This window comes from Schistocerca nitens, chromosome 4 (genome assembly GCF_023898315.1).
Source record: "Schistocerca nitens isolate TAMUIC-IGC-003100 chromosome 4, iqSchNite1.1, whole genome shotgun sequence".
Lineage (NCBI taxonomy): Eukaryota > Metazoa > Arthropoda > Insecta > Orthoptera > Acrididae > Schistocerca > Schistocerca nitens.
The window spans coordinates 501,846,560-501,860,550 of NC_064617.1; the positions used below are offsets into that span (position 1 = coordinate 501,846,560).

At 40.6% G+C, this 13,991-nt stretch overlaps 1 protein-coding gene across 4 annotated transcripts in view; it reads right to left on the reverse strand.

Annotated features, from left to right (window-relative positions):
- The window catches only part of LOC126251341 (zinc finger protein 667-like), a 130,337-nt gene that overhangs the window by 39,000 nt on the left and 77,346 nt on the right, over positions 1-13,991 (reverse strand). For all 4 annotated transcript variants that reach the window (XM_049951702.1, XM_049951703.1, XM_049951704.1 and 1 more), the window contains 2 exons: positions 13,733-13,858; positions 9,839-9,947 (listed from right to left, as the gene is read on the reverse strand). In XM_049951702.1, coding sequence (XP_049807659.1) covers positions 9,839-9,947; positions 13,733-13,858 — 235 coding nt within the window. The remainder of the gene's footprint in view (positions 1-9,838; positions 9,948-13,732; positions 13,859-13,991) is intronic.

The following is a 13,991-nucleotide window of genomic DNA, read 5'->3' on the forward strand; positions in this document are numbered from 1 at the left end:
CATGGATGACCACCACACATTCGTCGTCTCCTTGATAGCACGGAGTTTATTTGGTGTACTAAGAGTGCGCCATTCAGTATCTCAGATTGTGAAAACTTTGTGGCAGAAGACTGCTTGCAAATCGGTCTCCAGTAGGCCAATCTGCAGAGATGGTTTATTGGTGGCCTGTTTGGCCAGGTTGTCAGCAAGCTCATTGCCTGGTATCCTGATACGGCCTGTGGTCCAAATGAAGGTCACTGAGTGTCCACTGGTGCAGGTGGCATAAAGAGACTCATGGATTAACATTACCAAAGGATGCCTAGGAAAGCACTGGTCGAGAGCTTGTAGGCTGCTTAAGGAGTCACTACAAATGACAAAGGACTCACCAGAGCAGGAGTGGATGTGATCAAGAGCACGACAGATAGAAACCAACTCTGCAGTGAAAATGCTGCAGCCATCCAGCAAGAAGCATTGTTCAGTACGGCCAACGTGAGCATAAGCGTAGCCAACAAGACCGTCAACCAGTGGTCCATGGTGTAGATTATTTCTGAGCCCTCAAACTGGCCAAGAAGAGAGATAAAAGGGCGATGGAGGGCCACAGGTGGAAATGAGCCTTTGGGGCCTTGCAATAGGTCCAGCCGAAGCTGTGGCCGAGGTATGGACCATGAAGGTGTACGGAAGTGGGCCTGCAGGAAAGGTGGTAAGGGGGAAGCCCCGAGTTCATGAAGAAGTGACCGGATACGGACGGCGAAGGGAAGCCCATTTCCAAGCCGCTGTTGCAGGAGAAAGACCGCGTTGGGGAAAAGAAGATTGTAATTTGGATGGTGAGGCAAACTATGTATGTGGGCGGTATAATTTGCGAGCAATTGCTGCCGCCGGAGCCGCAATGGAGGAACGCCAGCTTCCACAAGTAGGCTGTTCATGGGGCTGGATCGGAAGGCACCCATCGTGAGGCAAACTCCATAGTGGTGGATGGGGTCTAGTACACTCAATGTAAAGGGGGCTGCTGACTGCTGAACCATATACCACGCTCCCGTAATCAATACGGGACTGTACGAGGGCTTGGTACAGCTGCAGCAGTGTAAGATGATCAGCGTTCCAGTCGGTGTGACTCTTGCTTCGAATAAGATTAAAGTGCCGCCAGCACTTGTCCTTAAGCTGAAGAAGATGGGGAAGCCAACTTAAGCGGGTGTTGAAGACCAGTCCCAGAAAGCAGTAAATCTCCACTACATCTAGTAGTTGGTCATCGAGGTAACGTTCTGGATGGAGGTGGACGGTACGACGCCGACAAAAGTGCATCACAGAAGTTCTGGTGGCAGAAAACTGAAAGCTGTGTGTGAGGGTCCACGATTGCACCTTCCGTATAGCTCCCTGCAGATGGCATTAAGCCGCAACAGTAGACGAGGAGCAGAACGAAATACAAAAATTGGCAGTGTAACGGAGCGGAGATACTGACGATCCTACTGCTAATGCTAGACCACTGAAGGTTATTGAAAAGAGTGGGACACTAAGGACAGATCCCTGCAGGGCCCCATTCTCTTGTATATGGGGTGCACTATGGGAAGCACCGATGCGAACTCTGAAAGTGGGGTGTGATAAAAATTTCTGTATAAAAATAAGGAGTGGGCCTCAGAGACCCCACTCATGCAGAGTAGCGAGGATGTGGTGTCGCCAAGTAGTATAATGGGCCTTCGTGAGATCGAAAAAGATGACAATGAGGTGTTGTCGCTGGGAAAAAGCTGATCGAATGGCAGACTCCAGGTACACCAAGCTGTCAATAGTGGAGCGTCCTCGGCGAAAACCACCATAGGACGGAGCCAGAAGGTCCCAAGACCGGGTCACCACACATTCAAGCAGCTTGCATAGAAAGTTGGTGAGGCTGATGGGATGATAACCGTCAACATCTAGTGGGTTCTTCCCAGGCTTTAGCACTGGAACGATGACACGTTCCTGCCATTGCGATGGGAAGTCGCCGTCGCTCCAAATGCGGTAATTAGAAGGGGTCAAATAAGGAGAATATGGCAAGTGTATCAGCACCTGGAACCACTTTTCGGTAATGGCAGCCCAAGTTTTCTTACTCATCTGAGCATGGGTGTTGTCTTAATGCTATCTGTGCGAAGCCCGGGCAGGTAATACATTATTTAAAACAAGGAATCTAACCATGATGACATTTGTTAAAACACACAGCCTCAGCTAATAATGCAATATACGGATGAGAGCCCATTACTCATCAATCAGTTCAATGTCTGAATATTAACAAACTATAATACTAAAAATTAGTAAGGAGCTTACAACTTCAAAAAGAATGTAATAACCCAAGTACCTCAGAAGGCAAGTGCTGAGAGGTGGAAATGTTACCCAACCACAAGTTTAATTAGCCTTGGTTGCAAAATACTAACATCAAGAACAGACAGAGTTGTTGAAGGAGAAGAGATCAGTTTGGATTTTGCTGGACTGTAGATACATAGGAGGCAATGCTGACCCTATCAATTATCTTAGAGAGAGGATCAAGAAAGGCAACACTGATTAGAATACTTTCTTTGAAACTCTGACATTAAGAAGGATAAACCACAGATAGTAAAAGTTATATAAAACTTTTGTAGAAATCAGACTGTAGTAATGGATGAAAGAATGTGTGCACATTCACCAAGGCTTATCTACAGTAAGCAGTTTCAAGTGGATGTAGGCTGTAATATTTATGCAGAAATGAAGAGGCTTGCATAGAACTGACTAGTGTGAACAGCTGCATCAAACAAACTTTTGGCATGAAGACCACAACAGCAACACCACCATTAGTTGCATGGTAACATTTGTAGAGAGGCCTATTTAAAATACAGATTAACAAATGATGTGTCAGACACATTGCTAATAAGTAATGACTTTAATATTATTTTGAATCTGGTAAGATTGCCACTTCTTGCCTTGCAAGAAATCCTCTGCACCAGAATACAGCTGTCCACTCAGAGCTCTAAAAAAGGAGGCGCAAAGTTTGCATGAAAATTTGTTATGTGTTGTAATATGATTATGTAAACTGTAGTTCACATTTTTAAAATTATTTTTGTCTTCTATCATAGTTGCATAAATTATAGCACACACTACATTTATTTTTAAAACTAGCAACAAATACCATGTGAAGTAAGTGTGCTTGAAACAGGAATAAAATTTCAATAGTATTTGAAGAGCCATGGATCGGATAGAATGGCAGGATATTGTGATGCAGGCCAAGGCCCTTCTTCAAGGGCTGTAGAGCCAAGGAGTAAGTAAGTAAGTATTTGAAGAGATGTGCATTTAAGTAATTTACAAAATAATCGCACAATTGCAGAATAAGTGCTTTACTGACTTCACTACATAAACACAGAAGGCAAGTCTATGATATTCCCAGTTGAACTGTCAAATACACCCCAACACAAAACCCAACATTTCATTTTCAGTGACGCAAACTGATCAGATCTTGTTAATGCTTTTTAGTAGTTCCTTAGAACTAAGGTTCACAGCCTGTACGAAATTATTAAGTAACAAAAATACAAAACTTTACTTAAGGCCCAGAGGATTGCGTGGTACTAACTGGTCACAATGTAACCCTCTGCCAAATAGCATTATCTGGATGCAGTAAAGAGAGGCATGGGTTCAGCATACTGCTTTCCCAGCCATTGTCAACTTTTCACACACAGCACAATTTTTTCTTATGGTAAGGAAGGTCCTGGTAGAACGTAAAAAACTTATATTTACATTCTAGCAGAGCCTCCAATCATAATTTTACATCTGTTTTCTTTTCCCCCCATATGTGACAATAATTTATGTGTGACTGAATGTTCTTAAGTCAGAGACCTATCCCATAACTCTCAGGAAAATTTCGTTCAGCTTTTTCATTCTACAAACCCTCTCCCTGTTATCCACAGTTCCCTTTAAACCACCTAACATTTCCACTCCGCCGTTTGCCACGTCTACTTTATGTTTTCCTAGTGACAGCCCAAATAGCTCCATGCTCCATCTATCTGGGACACTTCAGAAAAGTATCCCTGTCCCTAGCTAAGACCCAGTCATACATCCTGTTCCTTAAATGCTGCATAAGCCATGGAATTCCCCCCCTAGCTGATGGTGAATAAGTGTTTAAGAAGACCAAACAGCTAAGGTGATAAGTCTCCTATTCACATCCCCAAGGACAGCAGCAGTGTACCCAATCTCTCTGCATATACAGTAAATTCTGTGTGCATGAATGGGAAAGTATTCTAAATGTTTGCTTAGCATGTATCAGAGGCAGAACATGTGAACCAGCCTGGAAGTCACCAAGTGGGACGTGGGAAACTGTCCAAAAAGCAGATCCAGGCTGGCCTGCACACTAATCCCTCGTCATTAGCCCACCAGGCAGACTCAATCCAAGGTCCCTCAACTATCTTAGCATACAAATTCCCTTCTGTGGACTCCATCCTTCCTTTCACAATGACCGTCATATTTTCAGATTCTATCAGTCCCTGTCCCTCACAAACTTGGTACTGCAGAAAGAAAAATCTCCATGGCACAGGTATCCCAGACACACCTCTGCTTCTTCTGTGAGTGCTCTCCCTTACTCTTAAATTATTTACATTTTTTTCCTTAGTTAGGCTGCATTTTTTAGTCCGCCAAGATCATAATCAGCTGATTTTTGGCATATATGGCCAATACCAGTATCAATGTGCAGAAATAACTTACCAAACACACACAAAATCCAAAATATATCAGTAATTATACAAACAAGGTAAGGAAATGATAGATTGCTACTTACCATAAAGATGACTTCTTAAGTTGCAGACAGGTACAATTAAAAGACACTTACACATTAGCTTTCAGCCACAGCCTTTGTCAGAAAAAGAAAAAGATGTACACACACTCATTCACACAAGCAAGCTCACCACAAATGCATGTCAGCTGTCTCCAGAGATGACAGTCATGCGTTCGTAAGGTGTGCTTGCTTGTGTGAATCTCTTTCTTTTTCTGATGAAAGCTGTGGCTGAAAGCTGATGTGTAAGTGTCTTTTAATTGTGCCGGTCTGCAACTTAACATGTCATCTTTATGGTAAGCAGCAATCTGTCTTTCCCTTACACTGCTGACTTTCCACATTTCTCTATTGAATAACTTATAAATTTTAATGTTAGCAAGGCAGTGTTCAGGCTTTGAAGTCAATCTTACAATGTTATCTCATTTCCTTTAAGTATCAGTACGCCTGATTCAAATTTCAGTGCTCATAAGTTGAGTTGTCATCTGATTGAGAAACTGATAATTATTGACTGTCCCAACACCTTTACAATAGTATACCCAAAACATAGCAGCAGTAAACACAAACATAACAGCACTTGGAAAAAAGATATATTGTACTCCATTGTTTATATACCACTATAGGCAAACAAGGGGTTCAAGAAGAGTATGGCAGTACATTTGTATCTCAGCCTTGCACATACCCCCCTCCCCCAACTAAGATTTTATACAATTTTTAGTCACTTATAGAGGGAATACAAAATGTTCACAGCAATTAAACATCAGTTCTATAACAAAAATAAGAATGTATATTTTAATTTACGTATTGGGAAGTGCATAAAACATTCTGGCCAGTTTCTTCTTTGTAAGTACTTTTCCACGTCAGTCAGTAATAGCTCAAGCAGTGGTAGTACACACACCATTCATCAACTCCTTTACATTTAACTTAACATACAAAATGTAAATGTCGTGTGACTAGGGCCTCCAATCGGGTAGACCGTTTGCCAGGTGCAAGTCTTTCGATTTTATGCCACTTCGGCAACCTGCTCATTAATGGGGGTGAAATGATGATGATTAGGACAACATAACACCCAGTCCCTGAGCAGAGAAAATCTCCGACCCTGCCGGGAATCGAACCCAGGCCCTTAGGATTGACATTATTTCACAGAATAAGCTATAAAAGCATAATACTTCCTAGATCTGAGCCATAATAGAATTGATTTTGATCTGAAGGAGACAATAAAATTTAAAAAGAAAAACAGAAAAGAGAGCAAAAATGAAGTGAATAATTGTTTGAGATGGCTTATGAGAAAATAAATTTGTAGCAAAATAAGTTGGCCACCAAGGTAAGGGTCTTAAATAAAGTGTGCATTAAGTATAAAGAAGTGGCAGGTTGTAAAACAGCAAAATGCCATGTGCACACATCATGTATAGGGTCTTATGATAGTGGTTATGGCTGGGAAAAACACATGAATATATAAGTAAGCAGTTGAATCTAATGCAGCAAACAGGGACAATATGTTCGTGGGAAAGGGGGAGGAGAGAAACCAAACAATGGAAAAATCCAGGATGGAATGTAACAATATGAGAGAAGGAAAGTTGCTACTCACCATATGTTCGTGGGAAAGGGGGGGGGGGGATAATAATAATAATAGTAATAATATCAAACAATGGAAAATCCAGGATGGAATGTAACACAATACGAGAGAAGGAAAGTCGCTACTCACCATATAGCGGAGATGCTGAGCCATGATAGGCACAATAAAAAGATGGTGCTGCTGTTCGCAGTGTAGTTTCAGCTCTCTGAGACTGCAGATGTGTGTGCAAGTTGCACTTGCGTAAGTGTGTGTGTGTGTGTGTGTGTGTGTGTGTGTGTGTGTGTGTGTCTACTGCTGACAAAGGCCTTAATGGCCGAAAGCTATGTTTGTGTGAATCTTTTTATTGTGCCTACTGCGGCTCAGCATCTCCGCTATATGGTGAGTTGCAACTTTTCTTCTCTCGTATTGTAATCTACATCTACATCTACATTTATACTCAGCAAGCCACCCAATGGTGTGTGGCATAAGTGCCACTGTCATTACCTCCCTTTCCTGTTCTAGTCGCGTATGGTTCGCGGGAAGAACGACTGCGGGAAAGCCTCAGTGTGCGCTCGGATCTCTCTAATTTTACATCCGCGATCTCCTCGGGAGGTATAAGTAGGGGGAAGCAATATATTCAATACCTCATCCAGAAACGCACCCTCTCGAAACCTGGACGGCAAGCTACACCACGATGCAGAGCGCCTCTCTTGCAGAGTCTGCCACTTGAGTTTGCTAAACATCTCTGTAACGCTATCACGCTTACCAAATAACCCTGTGATGAAACGCGCCACTCTTCTTTGGATCTTCTCTACCTCCTCTGTCAACCCGACCTGGTACGAATCCCACACTGATGAGCAATACTCAAGTATAAGTCGAACAAATGTTTTTTAAGCCACCTCCTTTGTTGATGGACTACATTTTCTAAGGACTCTCCCAATGAATCTCAACTTGGCACCTGCCTTACCAACAATAAATTTTATATGATCATTCCACTTCAAATCATTCTATACGCATACTCCCAGATATTTTACAGAAGTAACTGCTACCAGTGTTTGTTCCACTATCATATAATCATACAATAAAGGATCCTTCTTTCTATGTATTCGCAATACATTACATTTGTCTATGTTAAGGGTCAGTTGCCACTCCCTGCACCAAGTGCCTATCTGCTGCAGATCTTCCTGCATTTCGCTGCAATTTTCTAATGCTGCAACTTCTCTGTATACTACAGCATCATCAGCTTACTATTGCGTGGCACAGGAGTTGTGGCACAAAACTATTGCTGAGACAGTTTAAGTTGATCCCTGATAGTAGCAGTAGGCCGGGTGCTGTAGCTTCATGTGCCTGCTTCATCCAATAACGTAACATGATTTTGTAAACATCTATGTGGCAACATCTCAGTGTTGTCACTGCTCTGTAGACAGCTACTGTATTCACCTGCAGCCATTACGGCTTCACAGCTGAAAACTGGCAACAATGCTGCACAGTAACAGGGATCTACTTATGCTGTCTCGACTACAGCATCGAAAGCGACATAACTTTATGGAAGTACAGAGAATTAGCCAAAATATAGGAAGAATGCATGTCCCACACATGTTTTGGTACTCAAATAAACCCAGTCACCATAAAACTATAGACATAAAATGCTGGAATTACTCCATTCCAGCTGAGAAACTTATTGTTGCCCAGGTATTTACTTGCAGCTGTGTCTGATACTTCATATATGTGCATTTATCTTTGATGTCTAAAGCTTTTTTTGTATACAATGTTTGAAGTAGTATGATTGAGGACTTGAAAGAAAGCTAGTTTGCCTCACCAACATGGGAGAGAGCCCTGCAGATCTGACCCTGCGAAAAGCAACTGACACTAAAGTCCACACCCGTAACATGCAGCATCTGGCCTTGTGCTCTGTTTATGATTGTAGAATAACATGAGCTTTCTGGGATTTATTCATCTTTAAAGTGAAATGGTAACTTGTTAAGAATATATGGGATTCGGGGTATAAAAACTCACCCACCTGCACCACTTCCCACCAAAATTTTGCTTCTATGGTGTTAAGTAGAGAGAAGTAACATTAAGCCTCTGTGAACGATGGGTTCTGAAGAGAGAGATAATGCATGATGCTCTATGTCAGAGTTATGGTGTATCCTGCTTTCAGAGGAATTTTCCAAAAGGCTAGTTACAGTCTGATGTTCTCAATCCACAGCAATTACTGTCTCATGATCTTCATTGAATTCTTGAAACCACAAAGTCCTCAGTCCTTTAGCCATTCAAGTGTATTCAGAAAAACGTTTTCTAGGCATTTTTATTTGTAAACAAAATGAAATCAAAATATAATGAGTAGGCATGCAAATCACAAAGCTAACTTAATAAACTCGTTTTCACTAGCAAAGACTCTAAATAAAATCTATCGAAAGAAGCAATGTCATGTTGTTAAGTTTTTAATACACAAAGTGAAATCAGTAAATCCATATATCATTAATTTGTATTCATAATGATAAGATTGTGAGACTTAATTCTGTCACTGACATAAATTTCTGAAAATACTTCTGTCATTGAGGTAAAAAACTTTCCTAGGAAAGAAGTCAAATACAAATAAAACCTATCAATGAAGTAAATTTGCTGTTAGTTTGCACTCATAAAGATGAAGACAGTGGCACTAAATTCTGCCACTGTTGTAAATTCTGAAAATACATCTATCATTGGGTTAAAAAAAAAAAAAAAAACTAACAGCACCATCTACTGGTTGTTTGGTGCACTATGTCATGATGATTAAACATTCTAATCACTAAGCTGAACAGACAATTTGAGATACAACTTTAAATAATGATATCATTCTTTCACAGTGGAAAATCCAGGACGGAATGTAACAATGCCAGAGAAGGAAAGTTGCTACTCACCATATAGCGGAGATGCTGAGTCACGATAGGCACAACAAAAAGATTCACACAACTGTAGCTTTCGGCCATAAAGGCCTTTGTCAGCAGTAGACACACACACACACACACACACACACACACACACACACACACACACACACAAACGTAGCTTGCACACACGTCTGCAGTCTCAGAGAGCTGAAACGACACTGCTGGCAAAGGCATTTATGGCCGAAAGCTACAATTGTGTGAATCTTTTTGATGTGCCTATCGCGACTCAGCATCTCCGCTATATGATGAGTAGCAACTTTCCTTCTCTGGTATTGATATCATTCTTTTCTATGTTGTAATTCTGATGAAACAAAGCCTATATGTTACTGGTGGAAACCCCATGAAAATTCGTCTAATAGTTTTGGAGATTAACGTATACAAACAGACAGACATGACATTTTAATATAAAACTTTAAATCATGATTTTTTCCCTGATCTTAGTTCGTTGAAATAAAGTTTTTATGTTGCCTCAAACTAGGCTCAAATTACCTGAGAAAAACCCATGAAAATTCATCTAGCAGTTTTGGAGATTAGGATGTTCAGACAGACATGATGGTTTTACAGTTTTATTATTAGTATAAATGACTATGCAAACTTTCCTTTAAACCAATATCATACCATTTCCACTAGTAGTAGAATGATCCTTAGGTATTTCTGCTGTAGAAGCCAATTCTTCAGAATTTTCGCCCTTTAATGAATGTTGGGCTGAACTGGATTTGCATTTTGTCTGAAATATAATAAACAGAATAGTCCTAAAATGTGTTTTGTTCATCCACAAATTCCATTGTGAAGGAGGACTTTCAGGGAAATGGAATGAGTGAAGTTAACAGGCAAGAGCAGTCACTGCTAGCAACTTCTGTAAAACATACTATCAACAAATTATGACTAGATCTAATCCACTCATGAAGACAATTATATGAATTTCTTGTAGATTACTTTATAGAAGTACAGATATTTTAGGATAAAAGCAGTAAGTTATAGAAAGAAACATTGCTCCTCTTACATTACTCAGATGCTGTTTTTATCTTTTAATTTGTATTAAGTTTTAATTTAACTTGACTAATTCTTACATAAAATCAGGCATTCCTCTGTGGAAGTCGACTGACCAACTGGAGGTGTGAATTTTTATTGCTAATTCAAAATTATTTTCTACTTAAATTTTTCCCTCCAGTATTCAAGTACCCAATATTTTGGCCTACTTGCCAAGTAGAATCATTATCTATGCAGAAGCTGTTTGCTCCTTGTGCTTGAATGACTAATGATGAGTGTTAGAAAGAAGTCACATGTTGGCTGCATGGCTTGCCAGAGCATTGGATCAAGTAAGAACACTCTCTCTGGTTTTGGCCTCTCCTCTCTCTCCTGATTGCTTTCAGACTTCGGTCAGACACAAAATTACATCTTATGATCACCAACCTAACTGGCTTGTGGTTCTATCATTTTGCTCTGGGAACATATTCTGTATCCCATGAAGTCAGAATACAGAAATTTGATTTTAAATCCCTCTTTTATTTTGAAGAACACTCCCTTCAGATGCCCAGAGAACGTAATTTTCATCGCAAGCTTTGCCACGAACTAGAGTCGAAAGTTAGATGGGGTCGGTAGCCAAAGCCCTGCATCACATGCTGGTGCCTGCTCCAATCACTGTTAGTCACCACACTACTGGGCAGGCACATTCAGTTGCTGCCTACGCCATCTGCCCGCAAGCCAATAACAGGTGCGCACAGTGACATGCTGCTCTAACTGCCTGACCTCACAGTCCACCTGCCACCCAGCTTCACACAGCTGGTGTTTGCTGCCTGCCCATGGGATCCATCCATTGCCACGATGGTCTGCTGTTTGTTCTGGGATCGTTAGCATTGCACCGTGTTGACAGCAACATCACGACACAACTACTGTGTCACTGAACTTCACTTTACAGCTTGCAACATGTCAGCCTTTGCATTTAAATACCTGTAATGCACTGGGAACTCTTTAGCATGCATGGATAGAGGGCAAGGGCATTACAGACCAGCACCAGTCAGCACTTGTTGTCTTTCACTGGAACGTGATAACAACCAAATACGGGCTCAGGTGACACACAGCACTCCAGCTGCAGCTGTTTCTTGTCTCGCCTCAGTACCCACAAATTCTGCCCTTGAACTATGGAAAAGCTACTTACCGAACTGGAAATATCATTATTCCAAGGCAAAGAGAACTATTCTGTCACCGGCCACAATACATAACCTCTAAAAAACAATATATAAACATATTTGTTTTCTTGGATTCCTAGTTTTAGTTCCAAACATGAATCCTAAGTAAGTGTGCAATGTTTCGGTTTTTGACCAACTGCTGTGAGTCGAATGAGAGCTCATGCCCTTTTAAACCCTTCCTGAAACAAAACACCCTTGTTGTCTTTCACTGGAACGTGATAACAACCAAATACGGGCTCAGGTGACACACACAGCACTCCAGCTGCAGCTGTTTCTTGTCTCGCCCCAGTACCCACAAATTCTGCCCCTGAACTATGGAAAAGCTACTTACCGAACTGGAAATATCATTATTCCAAGGCCTTTCTTATCTCTGTAATATCAAGCTATAGTCCACAAGTCAGTCAGTTCAATTTCCTCTTACTATCATATATTTTCTCATGCATTATGCTAGGTGGGTTAGAAAAGTTTGCTATGCAGCCAAGTTTGAGTTGGAGCAGTGGCCAAATTCTTCGGTGACAGCATAACCCATTCAAACAACATTGTAATGGATGCCATTACAGAGCACACACTGCTGAAAGAACAAATGTGGCATCACACGTTATGGGAGCCAGTTCTGTACTGTAATGTAGTTACACATAGGCCTGCCTGCCCTGTGTTTTTCAGTTCTGCTGGACTGGCAGTCCCACCCCCTCCCAACTACACTCTCTCCCCCCCCCCCCCCCTCTCCAATGGTGGAATTTCTAAATTTCTACACAATTCCTATGCAAACAAGGACATTGTTAAAACCTTTGTGGCTCTTCACAGGAGGTTCTCTCTTTCTCCCTGAACCTCACCCCACCAGTATTCACCACAAATAGGGTTTGTCTCAGTGCTAAATCTGCAACCCCAACCTTGACCTCAGCATGTCAGACAATTTTAGGCAGCTAGAATACCTGCCTAATTCTACATTTGCTTTATCTTATTGCATAATTTTGTATTAACATTTCTAATTAATTATAAATGGGTGTGAGTTCCTTCCTTTGGACTTTACATCTTTGTTCTAATCGAATCATAGGATGAATTTAAGTGTATGGATTGTTAATGATCAAGTTCTGATTAGGAATAACAATTTTAACTGCCTTCTCACTACATATTTTGCATTTCATACATTAAAACACACGTTTTAAGAGGTCTTGCAGTGAATAAAGGATCAAACAATTGAAACAAATATGACATAAGCAGTAGAAACAAAAATGTGTGTGAATTCTTAAGGGACCAAACTGCTGAGGTCATCGGTCCCTAGACTCACAAATAGCAGTAGAAACAGTAATAGCTGTAGCAGAAATTAACCAAGTTGTATTCACTGGTGAAAAGTGGAACAACAATCGTCGCAGGGTAGCTTGTTCCACAGGCAGACAATAGCGACAGAGGAGTCTGTAAGTGTTATTGTTTTATGGATGGGCACAGCAGTTAGATGTTGGGTAGCAATTATGGTGAGATGACAGGTACCTGATCTCTAATGCAAGATACCAAGGGGCACATACACTCCTTCGTTTCCAGATATTCTAATGAATTTTAGAAAGCAAAGCTAATGAGACACTCTATTTTACTTTGTCTCTGAATAGCTGGAGATATCCAATTTTCTGTATGATGTCTACAGGCAGCCTGTAGACATTACAGTGATGCATAGTCTTCATGGAAATTATTTTTACTTCTAGTATTGTACAAGTGAATTTCACAGTTCTTCCTAAATCAAGATCAACACAATGAGACAGATTTCTAAGCGAAAAGCAGACGGAACTTCTTATTGTTTAGATATGACACAGATGGGGAAGAAAATTGGCTACATCTTTTCCAAAAAGAATCACTTCAGCATCCACCATAGCTGACTTAGGAAACCATGGAACTCTAACATTAGTATGGCTAGATAGGGATTTAATCATCACTGCTCACAAATATTTGGAATAAATTAAGTACCTGAAATAAATGTGACAGGCTGCTGTCATTCTAACACAGCCAATATAAAGGATTGATGTTTTGCCATAGACAGCATCTGGCCTGTAGATTGTATACACTTATCTTACACAAACAAACAGTGCATTAAAAATTAGAAAAGTGTCATGTTGGCTATGTACACTTATCTTTCCAAATTGTGATAGCCAGAAAAATATGCTGAAACCATGTATTAGAAGGCGGTGCTTTCTTAATTAACATGAAAGGAAGCACTTGTTTTCATCTGTTGATAAGAAACTGAAATTATTCACAACATTGTGTACAAGCATTTTCAGATATTATTAAAGATAGCTACATAATCTATATTCACATCAATAAATATTTTACTCACATCTATATTGTGTGATTTTAGGTGCTCCACCAAACTTGGTAACTGCGCAGCAACAAAAGAACATTTTCGGCACTTGTACCAGGTCACAACTTCTGCGAAGTCATCCAGTCCTTCAAGTTCTGTGGGCTGAGTTATGAAATGCATTACTATTGCTCTTTAAATTACACATGTGACATTCAAATAGAAACCAGAATTTTTGAGTGTTGAACTAACGGAGAATGGTATGTAGGTTAGAATACATACATTACTCAAATGCCAC